The sequence below is a fragment of the Pangasianodon hypophthalmus genome, chromosome 19 (genome assembly GCF_027358585.1).
Source record: "Pangasianodon hypophthalmus isolate fPanHyp1 chromosome 19, fPanHyp1.pri, whole genome shotgun sequence".
In the NCBI taxonomy this organism is placed as follows: Eukaryota; Metazoa; Chordata; class Actinopteri; order Siluriformes; family Pangasiidae; genus Pangasianodon; species Pangasianodon hypophthalmus.
The window spans coordinates 13,680,835-13,695,655 of record NC_069728.1 but is presented as its reverse complement, the minus strand read 5'-3'; the positions used below and the strand labels follow the sequence as shown (position 1 = coordinate 13,695,655).

The window sequence follows — 14,821 nt, the reverse complement described above, 5'->3', positions numbered from 1 at the left end:
CCTATAAATGAATATTATATGGGTATTATAATATGCATATGCAGCAACAAGTTTAGAGACTTGTTGGGTGTTCATGGCATTCTGTATTTGTGATAATTCAGTTCCTATAAGATTTGTTAAAAATAAATTATTTATTTTGTTGTGAATATCTTATAATACAGTGGATATAAAAGGTCTACACATCCCTCTTAAAATGGCAGGTTTTTGTGATGTAAAAAGAAACCAAGATAAATTATGCCAGAAACCATTCTACCTTTATTTTGAAATTGCAGCATATAAATTAAAGTGAATAACAATAAGAATCATTTTAGGGGAAAAAATAAAAAATGTTCAATAACCTGGCTGCATAAGTGTGCACACCCCTAAACTAATACTTAGTTGAAGCACCTTTATATTTGATCACAGCATACAATCTTTTTGGGTAAGGGTCAATCCGTTTGGCACATCTTGACTTAGCAATATTTTGCCATTCTTCCTTGCAAAAGCATTCTATCTCTGTCAAATTGGCTGGACATCTCCTGTGCACAGCCCACTTCAGGTCACCCCACAGATTTTCAATTGGATTTAGATCTGGAATTCAAAAACCTTGATCTTGTTTTAGTGAAGCCATTCCTTTGTTGATTTGGGGGTGTGCTTCAGGTTGTTATCGTGCTGAAAGGTGAAATTCTTCTTCATCTTAAGTGTTTTAGCATGAAGCTGCCGTCTCCATGCTTCGCCGTGGGGATGGTGTTCTTCTGGTGATGTGCTGTGTTTTTTTTTTGTGCACCAAACACATCTTTTGGTATTATAACTTTGGTCATATTACGTTATTCCACGTGGTTTTGGGAGATTTGATGTATTTATTTATTTATTTTGCAAACCTAAGCTGGGCTTGGATTTTTTTTGGGTTAAAAAGGTCTTCTGTCTTGCCACCCTACCTCGTAGCCCAGACTTATGAAGAATTGTTATTTCTTGCCAGAAATTGCTGCAATTCTTTTAATGTTGCTGTAGGCCTTTTGTCACACTCCCTGCCCAGATTTCTCCTGGTCTTCTCATCAATTTTAGAGGGACATCCTGTTGTTAGTAATGTCACTGTTGTGCCATATTTTCTCAACTTGTTAATTATTTTTTTACAGTGTTCCATGGTATATCCAATGCCTTGGAAAATTTTTTTGTAAACCCAATCCTGATTGATATTTTTCAACAACGAGATCCCATACCTGCTTTGTAAGCTCTTTGCGGCCCCTGGCTTTTCCAGTTGGATGTTACCAAGAAGATGTCAGGAAAATCCTATAGGAAAGGCTGTACTTTATTTGGGGTTAATCAGTCACTTTAATTAATGGCATGCTATAATGATATACTAATTAATATTTAACATGAGTTTGAATGTGATTGTTTGATTCTGAACACTGTCACATTCCCAATTATAAAAGGGTGTGCACACTTATGCAAGCTGGGTATTGGAAGTTTTTTGTTTTTCTTTTTTCCATAAAACATTTCTGGTTGTTTATCACTATGTTCAAATTCACAGTGAAGGTGAAAAAGGTTCTGACGTGGCTTAACTTAATTTTTTACATCCCAAAACTGCCGCTGTGTAGACTTTTTATATTTACTGTATATAGATGTATATAAGCCACGGGAAAAATCCACAGCATCAGTATAAAATTTGTCCAATTCCATACTGCTGCTTAGTATCCTCTCTCTCTCTCTCTCTCTCTCTCTCTCTCTCTCTCTCTCTCTCTCTCTCTCCCCTCCAGACACAAGGAGTATATTTAGCTTATCTCATGTGTACCGTATGCATATATTTCTTTTTCAGAATACAATAATTGCTTGACATTTTGTCGTGGTATTACATTTTAAAAATTACACCATTAGTCTTGGAATGACAGTGCTGTCCCCCTTGTTTTCGACTTTCATGCAACTGCCTTCCAGTGAAGAGACTTATGGTATTGTCCTTGCAGAGAAGGACACATATATACAGTAAACTGCGCTAAAGTAAGGAACATAAGAAGACAGGCCTTATGCTAAGAAGCTGCCCTTATGATACCTTCTGAATGAGAGAATTTAGCTCTGAAAGATATTGTGCAAATATTAGGCGGTGTGGTGCTGCGCTTTGTCACCTCACAGAGCTTGGGTTTCTTTGCATGTTCTCCCCATGTCCATGTGGGTTTATTCTAGTTCTCCAGTTTCTTCCCACCTCTCAAAAACATTCCAGTGGATTGGCTGAGATAAATTGCCCCTAGGTGTGAATGTGTGTATGAATGTGTGTACGTGGTGCCCTTCAAGGATATTCCTGCTTCATGTACGGGATAGGCTCCAGATCAAATTTTAAGTGTTTTAATTTAATTAATGTACAACGAGTCATGCTTTTTAGCTATTTATAGAAACATGTAATATTGTGGAATGTTCAGAAAAATGTTATAGAAGCTATAAACAATCCCTCATTAGCCTCTCTTTTTACTCTTTCTTGAACTTAATAAGACAAAATAAAAAATAAAAAAAACACAGCTTGTCATGTTACAAAGCTGCAATGTTACAAAGTGGTGACACCTGAGACTCCTTCAATAAATGCTAAATAAAGATAAACAGAAATCTTTACCAAAGAAATGATTATATATTTTTCTTTGTTAAATAACAATCTTATTACATCTGTTTATTATCAGTATTAGATTATGTAAAGTGTCTGCCGGAGGTTCTGTCAGAGCTGTTGTTATAGAAAATTAATCAACACCTTTGAGAATTCAACAGTGCTGTGGTACAACTCTTATTTAAGCAGACTATGGAATGGAAATTGTAGTTAGATCAGTTTTCAGTAAAATGAAAGATTTTAATAAATAGATAAAGAATGGTATAAACAGATAAATTCAAGTAAGGCTGTTCATAAGCAAGGCTGGCATCTTGGCTCTAAAAGTCATGACCTTGATCACATCATGGTGACGTCCTTCTCTATCACACAAATTCATACATATGTGCAGAGATATGCCATTCCAGAGGATTAGACTGCGCCAGAACTAGAAACCTGGCACATGTGCTCGGACCAGTGCCAGAAAGAGCTTAACCAGCTTTAGCTAGAGTGCTACTCCCCCTGCTGCAGATCAGAGAGGAGCAACACACTGTTCACTGACTGCTGGGGTCAACCAACGTGAAGAAATTAGCCTTTGCTGTCCCATATCTCTAGAGTTCAGGCCATAAATCAGAAGAACGAGTACACGGCCAGGTGCCTTCAGCATGCTGAAGCTCTGCCTGTCTCCTGGAGAGAGAATTGTTCACTCAAGCTATTGACACTCCTTCAAACTGTGGCAGGTGACAAAGATCTGCTAGATGGATTTAAGCCAATGAAAAACTCAGTCACATCTGTCTAAAACTGTGCATGATGTGCACATGCTAAAAAAACAAAACCAACCAAAAGAAAAAGCTTTTCTGTGGAGCAATGTTTCCTGATCCCTGTATATTTTAGTGTCTCTGTGCCTTAACACTGACATTTAACCTTGTGAATAGCTTATATTGATATTGAATGGTAGGGTCAAAAAAATTCTAATAACTGTTAGTAACTTGCCATTACTTAAAATCATTACGGTTGAGCCTTTTTGGCACAAGGTCTCAAGAGCCATAAAGCTATTACACATATGTGCACTCGATGAAAGACAGATAAGCGGCACCATTTGTGCTTTCTAATTTTTCTAAATTACATTTTCAAGTCTGTAAACATGTTGTGTCTCTGCCAAATAACAAGCATGGTAAAGCTCATGGCAACTACTGTATATTCAAATTGATGAGACTCAGAGAAATCAATTGAATTAGTCATTGTGCCCATAGGATCCTAAGCGTGAATATGACTGATACTATTACATTTACTTCAATCATAGAATGATAAAGGCACACTGAAGTCACTGGTGTTGTGACGTAGATATAGCCTCAGCCCACATCACCTTAAACAAAGTATTTTTTTCGTGTTTTCAGCCATTTCCTGCCAAATAACTAAAATAATGCAAAATATACATGTTCACCCACTCATTTCTGCAATTATCCAATCAGCCAATCATGTGACAGCAGTGAAATGCATAAAATCACACAAAAACAGGTAAAGAGCTTCAGTTAATTTAGATCAACTATCAAAATGGGGGAAAATTTCTCAGTAACTTTGGCTGTGGCATGGTTGATGGTTTGAGTATTTCAGAAATTGCTAGTCTTTAGAGTTTACACAGAATTGTGTGAAAAACAAAAACATCAGTTCTGAGCAGCAGTTCTGCTGGCAGTGGAGAACGGTCAGATTGGTTCAAGCTGACAGGAAGCCTTTGGTAAATAACCACTCTTTACAACCGTGGTGAGCAGAAGAGTACATAATACATGCCAAGCCCAGAGGTGACTGAGCTACAACAGCAGAAGATCGCATTGACTTCCAATCCTGTCAGCCAGGAACAAGAATCTAAGGGCACAGGATCACCACAACTGGACAGCTGAAGATTGGAAAAAGACCAAGTGATGTTGACCTGTCCAGTTTCAGTGAATTATTATTAATTTGTGACCAGGTCTTATTAAAAAAACTACTGTCGTCTCAGAGACACTGTACAAACCTCAAGATTTTGTAGTTTGATTGGACAATGTACAGTATGCTTAGTCTATTTAGTTCTAGGTTCTCATCCAAATGTATTTAGAAAAAAAATAATTATAGAGAAAGTAATAAACCTTGTAAATGTTTATTATACCTGCTGTTGTATTTCACCAGCACCTCAATCTCTCTATCCATCCTTCCATTTGAGTTGTAAATGTTGGCCCAAGTTAGATTTATGAAGATCTGTCACTGGTGTGAACTTCCAGGTCTGAAATCACTCATGGCCCTTAATGCCCAGGTGTGTGTGCTGTGTAATTGAATGGCACTCGAGAGTGTGATTTTCCATTAGTGAAAATGTCATTAACATTTAATTGAACAGGGTGAGAAATTAAAAGTTTAACAATGGGAATTGACTTCATTATGGCAAAAGTGGTGTATTAATATAGTGCTTTAATAGGGATGGCCTCTGCACACTGAAGTGTGAGATCAAAACCCAGTGGACACAAAAACAGGACACACACATACATATCAAGAAATTCCTTTTATCTGGTAGTTCTAATGGGTAACTTGTGCTTAATGCTGTATTAAATGCATCATAAAATGGTGAAATAATATAAATAGTGCACTGTCACTGATTTAAAAAGATAGTTTATAATGACATAGTGTCAGCATACAGCAAAAGGTACGATTTTATTAAGGATGCTTAAAAATTCTGATCTATTGTCCATACATACTGTTACCTGCTACCCAGCTATTAATGATCATCACCATGGTGTGATTTCTCTCACTAAGCAGCTGTAACGCTTGTGTCACACACAAACACACACACACAAACACACACACACAGAGCCATCAATGTCGTGATGGATGAAATAATTGCACCACACTGTTGCTGTATATGACATGACAGTTCTCTGATGTCCTCACTGTGACAGCATGTGTGGACGTGTGTCCTTCATTTGACCTTGCCCTTGCTTAGAAACACCATCCTGTCAATTTTTTCCTGCAGCCTTTCTGTACTGAGTGAAATAATATAGTGTATACTATTATGTTGATTATTTAAATATTGCACACGAACACACACAGCAAATTATTCAGTTGCATAATTACACTCCAAATGGTCATTTATTTATTTGTTTGTTTGTAGCTTGTGATCTAAGTCCTACACCATAGTGATATACATGCTATATATTTTTTTTTACACTAGTCTAAATGTAATTAGGCCATTTGTTGGTGTATTTATGACAGTGAAGGTAGTTTGTAGCTTTGTGTGGTAACCAGGCTTGCATATGTTATATAAAGATTTACTGTAAAAATGAAACATAAGAAGAAAGCATTCAGGGAGATGTTAATGGGTGGGTATCTTACAAGCCCTCAAAATTCAGATACTTGAAAAGGATTTATATGGAATTATCATTGTGACCAGCAGATAAATTAATGAATTGATACAAACAAGGTCAAGGTCACAGCAAGGTCAAATGTCAAATGAAATAGCTTTTCTTCAAGCTTCCTCTTACACATGATATTTACACGTTCATGTTCAAGGCCCATTTTTTTGGCTAGCAACAATTTTTGCCATTGGTCCGTCCATGTGTCTTATTGTGCGTGTGTCCGTGCATGTGTCAGTCTGAGATTTAAGATTCTCTTTAGTGTGATATCTAAAGAACAAGCTGTTGAATATTTGTAGGATTTATACAGAATTAGCACTGGAACCAGCAAATAAACTGGTTAGATTTTGGAATTGATACAAACAGGGTCAAGGTCACAGAAAGGTCAAATAGTTTTTCTTCAATAGTTTCCTTCCTGTCTGAAGTATATTTTAAGGGTATTTCTGGCATACAAATTAATTACAAGAAAGACTAGACTTGTGGCTGAGGCATCCCCATTGTTGAGCCTTCACAGGTAAGTGTACTTCCGCTGCAACAACAATGACTGCTTTTGCAATGTCGCTTTTTGTTACAATTCTAAACAAATCAGCCTTAGCTCAGCTTTCATAGCTTTCTCGTGGATGAAGATTTAAGGAAACTGTGTCTTAGAGCAATCAGGATGGACAAAGACATGGATTCTGTGATCTGATAAGGATGTACATTTATGTGTAACCAGGATTTCACTGCTGCTGACCACATCGAAGGTAGCTTGTGGTTAAAAACTGGTGTTATTGCCAGCCACTTTCAGTATTCTTACATGAAGAATTTACATCCGTTATTTGGCTTGGAATCCTTTGTTGCTCAGTGTTCTCCAACAATTCTGGACAGATCAACATTATTCTCAGCATTATTGACAAAGTTGAGGTCAAAAATCTTTCCATTGTGAGTGTAGATGAAAATCATGCTGGTGTTTCTATGGTGAACAGTCAGCTCTAAGGATTACCGGAAATCATTTTACTCTTATACTTAGTTCAAGTTCAAGTGGAGTTTATTGTCATTTCAGCCATATACAACTACATAGTGAAATGAAACAACGTTTCTCCAGGACCAAGGTGCTACATAAGACGACACAGAACAACACAGAACTACAAGGTCTACAAGGTACTTACACTTTTGGTGCCATCTAAAGATGCCAGTGTCACTCATTTTCTCCACCACAGATCACTGTATGTGGGTTTGAGTGCAATATATTATTGTCAGTTATTTTCACATGGACATACACATGAAACTCATTGCATCATAACAGGAACATATTCTTATTTCAAAGAAATGGCCAAAAATGAAATGTACCACCATATTCACCCTATAGCTCATGTAGTCATTCAGCCAAGTTTGGTGTCTGATGTTTGCAGTGGAGTTACTAGTCTAGCTAACATTTAACAGCAGCTTATAGCCTCTAGGTAATGCCTTTTTCAAGTTTTTCAAATGGACAAAATGGACAAAAAGGAAATTCTTGAAGCTGAATCGCTTTTAACCTCAGCATATATAATTAACTGTCACTCTGCACAAGCCTCAGACTCAGGTAAGAGGAGTGGGCCACAGTTGGAGTTATGAATTAAATATTAGAAGTGATTTAGATTATAATATAGTTCCAATTATTTAATTTTTCTAATATGCACATATTCTGCTATATTGAAACTGTTGTATGTATAAATGGGGTTGCTGGTGTGATGGATAGCATTGCTGCCTCACAGCTCCAGTGTCCCTGGGTTACCATCTGTGCTGAGTTTCAGATTCTCCCCACATTCATGTAGGTTTCCTATGGTTTCCTCCCACTGTTCAAAAACATGCACTGGATTGGTTGTGGTAAATTGCCATAATTGGTATGCCACAACTGGTGTGAATGAGTGTGTGGATGTGTGTGTGCATGGTGCCCTGTGATAGACTGGTGTCCCATCACGGGTGAATTCTCCCACTTTGTGCCCAGTGTTAGCGGTATTGTGTTAGGTTCCAGATCCACCACCACCCTGACCAGGTTATGGAAAGTGAATGAATGATGAATGAATGAATTTGCACAGTGCTAAACTGGAGACTATAAGCTTCCATTAGTTGTTAGTTACATTAGCCTATCTTAATCAGAGCTAAACTAAAAAAGCCCATTTGTCATGGTTGTTCAACTGTTTGGAACACGGGGGTACATTTAGTTTTGGTCAAAATCTTGCTGTGTGTGTGTGTGTGTGTGTGTGTGCTCCTGTTGAATCCTGTTGTTCCTTATGTCACTGCACACCCAGTTGAGGTGATGTACACATCTGAGTGGTGAGGGCAGGTAGACTGGAGCATGCTGAGAACCGGAATAAAAACAGTGAGTGATGAATCATTTAAACGATTCACTTTACAGAATCGAATCGGATGAAGTAAGTCTGAACTGGGCATCACTGCTGGAATCCTTAAGGCAGGGAGTGCGTGTTTTCATCTTGCGGATGGGTTCGAGTGGGCGGGATTGCCACATAGCCACGCCCTCTACATATCGACCAATTAAACTAGATGAAATCAGCTCGGGTTTCCAATTAAGACAAGCGGCGGGGGCGCGCGAGTGCGCGCGCGTGGGCACGTCTGCGGGACTGCACGCCGCTTTGAGAGACGGAAAGAAGGTGAACTCGAGGAACGTGAATGTGAGTGACCGGTGGGATAGAGCGCAGACAGCGCGTGCATGCGTTTATATCCGCATCGTTACGATTTATGAAGGGCAGTAATCTGGAGGATTTGGGACGGAAATGCTGCATTGATTCAGAACACCGGCTCTTGTTATAGGGCTTGCATGTACCAAGAGAGAGACAGAGACAGAGAGAGAGAGAGATAGAGAGAGAGAGAGAGAGAGAGAGAGAGAGAACGCCGCATATGAAATGAAATGAGGATCGAATTGGAGCAGAGAGACAAAATGAAGAAGAAATGCGCCATCGCGAAGATCTTCAAAGTTCGGAAGAGGAGGGAGCTGCTGTGCGCGCAGGCGGGTTTGCTGTGCAGCCTGCTGCTAGGGGTTTGGTCCATGTCCGAGCTCCTCACCCAGGCAGGTGAGTCCATAATCACCTCCAGGCAGATGGATGTGGTGCTGCTGCAACACACACACACACACACACACACTCACACACACACCACGCGCGCGCACATCCAGCTGATCTGCGTCTTGGATATTCTGCAGGAAAGTGATGCCACTGCTGCACACACACAGCTGATTTAAAGCTCTCCATCCTGCAGTGCAATCCGCATGACTACCCCGCGATGTTTTGCATCAGTTCCTGCCTGATCGCATGCATAATTTTGCAGATGCAATTCAAGCACGAGGCATGCATGCTTTTTTTCTTTTTCTTTTTCTTAAATATACTATAACATGTTACTTAGCCACGCATTCACACACTGATTCGGATGTCAAAGTGAAATAACATCAGTCTCAGTACGTCACTGTGATTAAAGGTGCTGTGCAGACAGCTGCTCGTTTTGGAAAGGTGTTTTCCAGTCCTAGTCTGTGTAATACACATGTTTTAGTGTGTTTCCTATTCTAAGATATCATTCAGCTCATTAGCTGAATTAGCCCATATTCAGGTCCAAATGATAAACAGAGATGCTCCTTGTAAATATAAGGAAATGTGCAAATTGGAAGGAATCAGAGAAACTGTCCTAATGAGCCATTTCATACACACATCTGGTACTGTAGAGATGAGTCTGAAATGTGTTGGGTTAACATCTTCAGTGTAATCTAGTGTATGATGTACACTCACCATCCACTTTAATAGGAACACCTGTACACCTACACATTCATGCAGTTATCTAATCAGCCAATCATGTGGCAGCACCGCAATGCAAAAAATCATGCAGATACAGATCAAGAGGTATCTTCAGGTAATGTTCGCATCAAACATCAGAATGAAGAAAAGGTGTGATCTCTGTGACTTTGATTGTGGCAGGTATATTGGTACCAGATGGGCTGGTTTGAGTATTTCAGAAACTGCTGATCTCCTGGGATTTTCACACACAACAATCTCTAGAGTTTAAAAAGAATGGTTAAAAAAACAAACAAACAAACAAACAAAAAAAATCCTGTGAACAGAGATGTTTGCTAGCTGAAACACCTGGTTGATGAGAGAGATCAGAGAAGAACGACCAGACTAGTTTGAGCTGACAGGAAGTCTTTAGTAACTCAAATAAGCACTCTTTACAACCGTGGTGAGCTGAAAAGCATCTCAGAACACACAACACATGAAACCTTGTGGTGGATGGTCTACAACAGCAGAAGACCACATGAGGTTCCACTTCTGTCAGCCAAGTCACAGTGATCACCCTTTTTCTTCATTCTGATGTTGGATGTGAACTTTACCTGAAGCTCTTGATCTGTATCTGGATGATTTTTTGCATTGTGCTGCTGCCACATGATTGGCTGATTAGAAAACTGCGTGAATATGCAGGTGTACATGTGTTCCTAATAAAGTGAATGGTGAGTGTATGTTGATATTCAACACCTTCTATAGTTTGAGTAGACATTTTCAAATATGATTGCCACTAAGTTTTATGTGTTCAGTGTTGTGTTTATAACAGTGGTCTAATCTTTAAAGCCACTGCAATACACTGCAGCCACAACTTAACTGTCAAGTGCTATGCAATTACCAAAAAAAGCGTGAAAGGTTCTAAGTATTACCCTAGAAACTGAATGTCTCCTTATCTGAAAGGGTTTCAGGTAGAAATCGTAGGTATCCAGTGAGTAGTAGTTTGTGATATGCAACACAATTATCATTTTGATTATCATTTATTCATATTCATTTGATTACATTTGTGGATTGTGGAAAAAATCATATCGCAATACTTAGACATATTATGATATTTAAGTGTGCTAACAAACTGCAACACAAACAGTAGTGCCACTTTGAACAACATTGTCAGGAAAAAAAACATTGTTACATAACACATTTATCACAGGCACGGTGGCTTAGTGGTTAGCACGTTTGCCTCGCACCTCCGGGGTCCCTTGGGGGTTTGAATCTCACCTCCACCTTGTGTGTGTGGAGTTTGTATGTTCTCACCGTGCTTCAGGGGTTTCCTCCCCGGTCCAAAGACATGCGTTGTAGGCTGATTGGCAGTTCCATATGTTTCATAGTGTATGAATGAGTGTGTGAATGAGTGTGTGATTGTGCCCTGCGATGGGTTTGGCACAGTCCACTGGGATAGGCTCCAGGTTTCCCCCATGACCCTGTCTAGATTAAGTGGTACAGAGAATGGATGGGTGGATGGATGGATTTCCCAGCCTTAACTGTTTGGAGCCTGATCTGATCTGTCCAGTATATTTTTTTCAGACAGCATAATTATAATGAGTGTTGTCTCTCTTAAGCTCAGTATTAGCTAAAAGAGAATATCAGAAAATCCTAGCACATATTCAGAGCTTTTACACTGGTGTCATATGGAAAATGATGAATCAGGACTGAGTTTTTCATGGGGTTAAATCCACGTGGCATTTGTCACCTGCCACAGTGTGAAAGAGTGTCAATAGCTCACGTGAATGATTCTCTCTCAGGCAGAGCTTCAGGATGCTGATGGCACCTGGCACTTGCTCTCCAGGCACCGTGTACTTGTTTCCTTGAGTTATGGTCTGAACTCTGAAGATATGGGTCAGCGCAGGATGTTCTCTTCATGCCGGTGGTCTTCACTTTGAGTCTGTGATCTTGCCGCAGTGTGTGAGATCAGTAGAGCTGCACAGCAAAATCTCCCAGTATTAAATTACCACCTGCAGTGTCGCATGAATACCTACACTGCAGGAACATGCTGATTATCATCCTGGATGTTCAACATGCACAGTATTGTTCTAGTAGATGCTTAAATGCATCATAGGTGGAAGTGCGCTATTCTCCAGAGCTGCCCTGTGCAGTATTTGGGAGCATTTTAGCATCTTGTTAAGAGAGTGCCTTTCTAAACGCAGGTGGGGGCACTTCACGCTGATAGGCGCCTGCAAAAAAACCCAAGAAATATCTGGTTAGTTGTTTTTTTTCAGTGTTCCAAAATTGTCACACATGAGGCATTTTGGTTTCTTGTTGTTATTTATCTTCAAATATATCTGCATATTTTCATGTTTGTTTTCTTGTCCTCTGTTGTTCCACATAGAGTCTTTGTGTTGCTGTTGAACTAGTCAAGAAATTTGTCCATTTTTTTGCTAAACTCCTACGCTAGTGCTTTAGTAAGACTAAAATAGCATGTATGCTCTTCATCTAAATGTAGCTTGTTTTGACTGTCTATTTATGACTTGACTGACTAGTTTCAATTGGACTATTTCAAAACAGTAGCCCACAAAATCCATTTTTATAGTTTGAGCCATACTCATAATATTAATTTGTTAAATAAATGAATAAAACAAAAGTGGAGATTGTGAGTTCCTGTCATGACCATATTTGTAAATCAAGTGACATCATGTGGGGTCGTGACCCCTAGTTTGGGGACCCTTGCTGTAAAATAAAGCTGTCATGTCGAGGTTGTAAATCACCCTAAACTTTATAAAACATGTCTCATGAGAAAAATACAACAAGCATATTATTGCATCTTATACCGCAGTGCTGTTGAATTCTTGATTCTAACTATTTATAGCTACTGTAATCTAACTTGCTTCATGGATAGCTATAATTGTCTTTGCCTTCTTATTCTTTAATAAATAAAAATGTTGGCAAATTGCTGTTGTATAAGAGGAATAAAACACTTCCTGAAATCTTTCTGATTCTTTTAATGGAATATAGTCATCTGTGGGGTGGTAACAGTTGCCTCAGGCGCATCACACCACCCAGTTATTGATTATTTTTCTATAACAGCATGTTCCATCGTGTTTTATTCTTTGCATTAAAAATAAGAGCCTATCAGGTTTTAATGTACAAATGCAAACCGTGCAATACTGGTTTACCAGAAAATGGGTAGGGTGGATACGGTTGTGGGTGTATCGAATTTGCATATTCATAGAACAAATATGGGGCCTTCAAAACAAGATTTGGGGGACATTAATGTGCTTTAATATAACTCCAGCCCATCAGCTCTTCATTCAGGATTTGAAGGAGAATCGCCTGTCGCTTTGTCGGATGTGAGAGGAGAGATCAGAGGCTAGCGATGCTGCCATTATCGCCTCTCTTATGGATTTATGCAAAATTACTCTAGGATTACTATTATCACTGTACTCTGTCAAGCACACACACATGTACATTAACAGTTGACACAGCTTATTCTGCATTGTACAAGGAGTAGACAAATGTAAAGTCGCTGAAACAGTCAGTGAAATTAAGGAGACGAGTGATATCATGCTCACACACAGCCTTTCTTCATTCAGTCGTTCTTCTTCAGTAACCACTTTATCCTAGTCAGTGTCATGGTGGATCTAGAGCCTATCCTGGGAACACTGGGCATGAGGCAGGAATACACTTTGAATGGGATGCCAGTCCATTGCACCGTGCACGCACACTTTCACACATGCTCACCTAGGGACAGTTTTGCATAGCCAGTCCATCAACTGGCATGTTTTTGGGAGGTGGCGGAAACCGAAGCACCCTGAGCAAACCTTTGCTGACATTGGGAGAACATGAGAAACTCCATACAGACAGTAACTCAAGGTCAGGATCGATTCCCGGGGCTGTCAGGCGGCATCACCACGTGCCCACTGCCATCGTGTATACTGCATAAAATTATGTTCACTTTTCTTTCACTCTGTCAAATCACATTCTTTGTGAATTTTGTGTAATGTTTTGGTTTTTGTTACATAAAAGTGTTCCATACTGACATAATGGTGTGGACAAAATAGATCGATAAGAATTACAACCAGTATACCGGATCAGCCACCATACCTCACAGTACTCTTAGAAAAGTTTACTATAATCAGATCCTCCATGTCTCATGAGCAGAAGTGTCTCATGCTGCTTGCACTGGAGCGGAGATGCTAATGTAGCTAACCAACAGCGGAAAATTATTTCTTATTGTTTTTAGCATTATGCAAAGTTTTCCTCAATTGTTAGCTACATGCTTTGGTTCTGTGTTTTACCTTCTAATACTCACCTTATGCTAGGGGTTGATATGAGTCTCAGTACTTACTTACTTTGTTTGACAATTGTTGTCTGAAAATGGATTAGCATACAAAGGCTAATAATGACACAGTGTAGATTTCCTTTTGTTTTAGTAAAGGCAAAAGCATTATGTTTGAATTAATGGATGATGAATAAAAAAGAGTTCATTCAAAGTTTTTATTGCTAACCAACTACAAAATATTGTCACTTCTCTGGCATTGGATTTTAAATAGCCTTCTGCTTGATTAGCCGTAGCTAAAATGTAGGTACTACTAGTCACTGAGGTAATTCTTTTCATATGTTTGATTCATATGTCAGTCCATAGTTGAATTTAACAAGAAAATGTAATACCTCCTTAATCCCTAACCCTAGTACAACCTTTGACAGTGTATGTAATTTGATAACATTGTGTAACTTAGCTGGCTAATGTTGGTCAACACTCTCAATACACTACCCACTTAGACAGGTATAAATAATCAATCATAGGCATTTTATTTTCTTAGAAACATATCACGACTATCTTCAACTGGTAATAGCTCCACTCAATTGCAATTAGTATTCACAATTAGTATTCAGCTAACGAGCTAGTTAGCATCATATGCAAACTGAAGATATTGCAAGATAATGCAAGACCAAGCTTCATATAATGTCTCCTTTCACAGAAGCTTTAACATAGCTCAATAAACTAACAGTCATCATTTGATTCCTGTCATAGTCTCCTGTATGTCAAAGAATCAGTCAGGGGAAAAAAACAAGCTGATAAAGCATTATATAGCAGATGATATCATAGTGAGAATGCTAAATTTCGCAGGAGGAAGTGTGGGATGTGAATACAAAGCGTTTATCGTCAG

The 14,821-nt window shown here is 39.0% G+C and overlaps 1 protein-coding gene across 1 annotated transcript in view; it reads left to right on the top strand.

Moving 5' to 3' along the window:
* The first annotated feature begins 8,359 nt into the window (after positions 1–8,359).
* The window catches only part of slc24a4b (solute carrier family 24 member 4b), a 49,054-nt gene continuing 42,592 nt past the window's right edge, over positions 8,360–14,821 (top strand). The window contains exon 1 of the mRNA XM_026923856.3: positions 8,360–8,969. Within this exon, the coding sequence (XP_026779657.3) occupies positions 8,807–8,969 (163 nt within the window). The 5' untranslated portion in view covers positions 8,360–8,806. The remainder of the gene's footprint in view (positions 8,970–14,821) is intronic.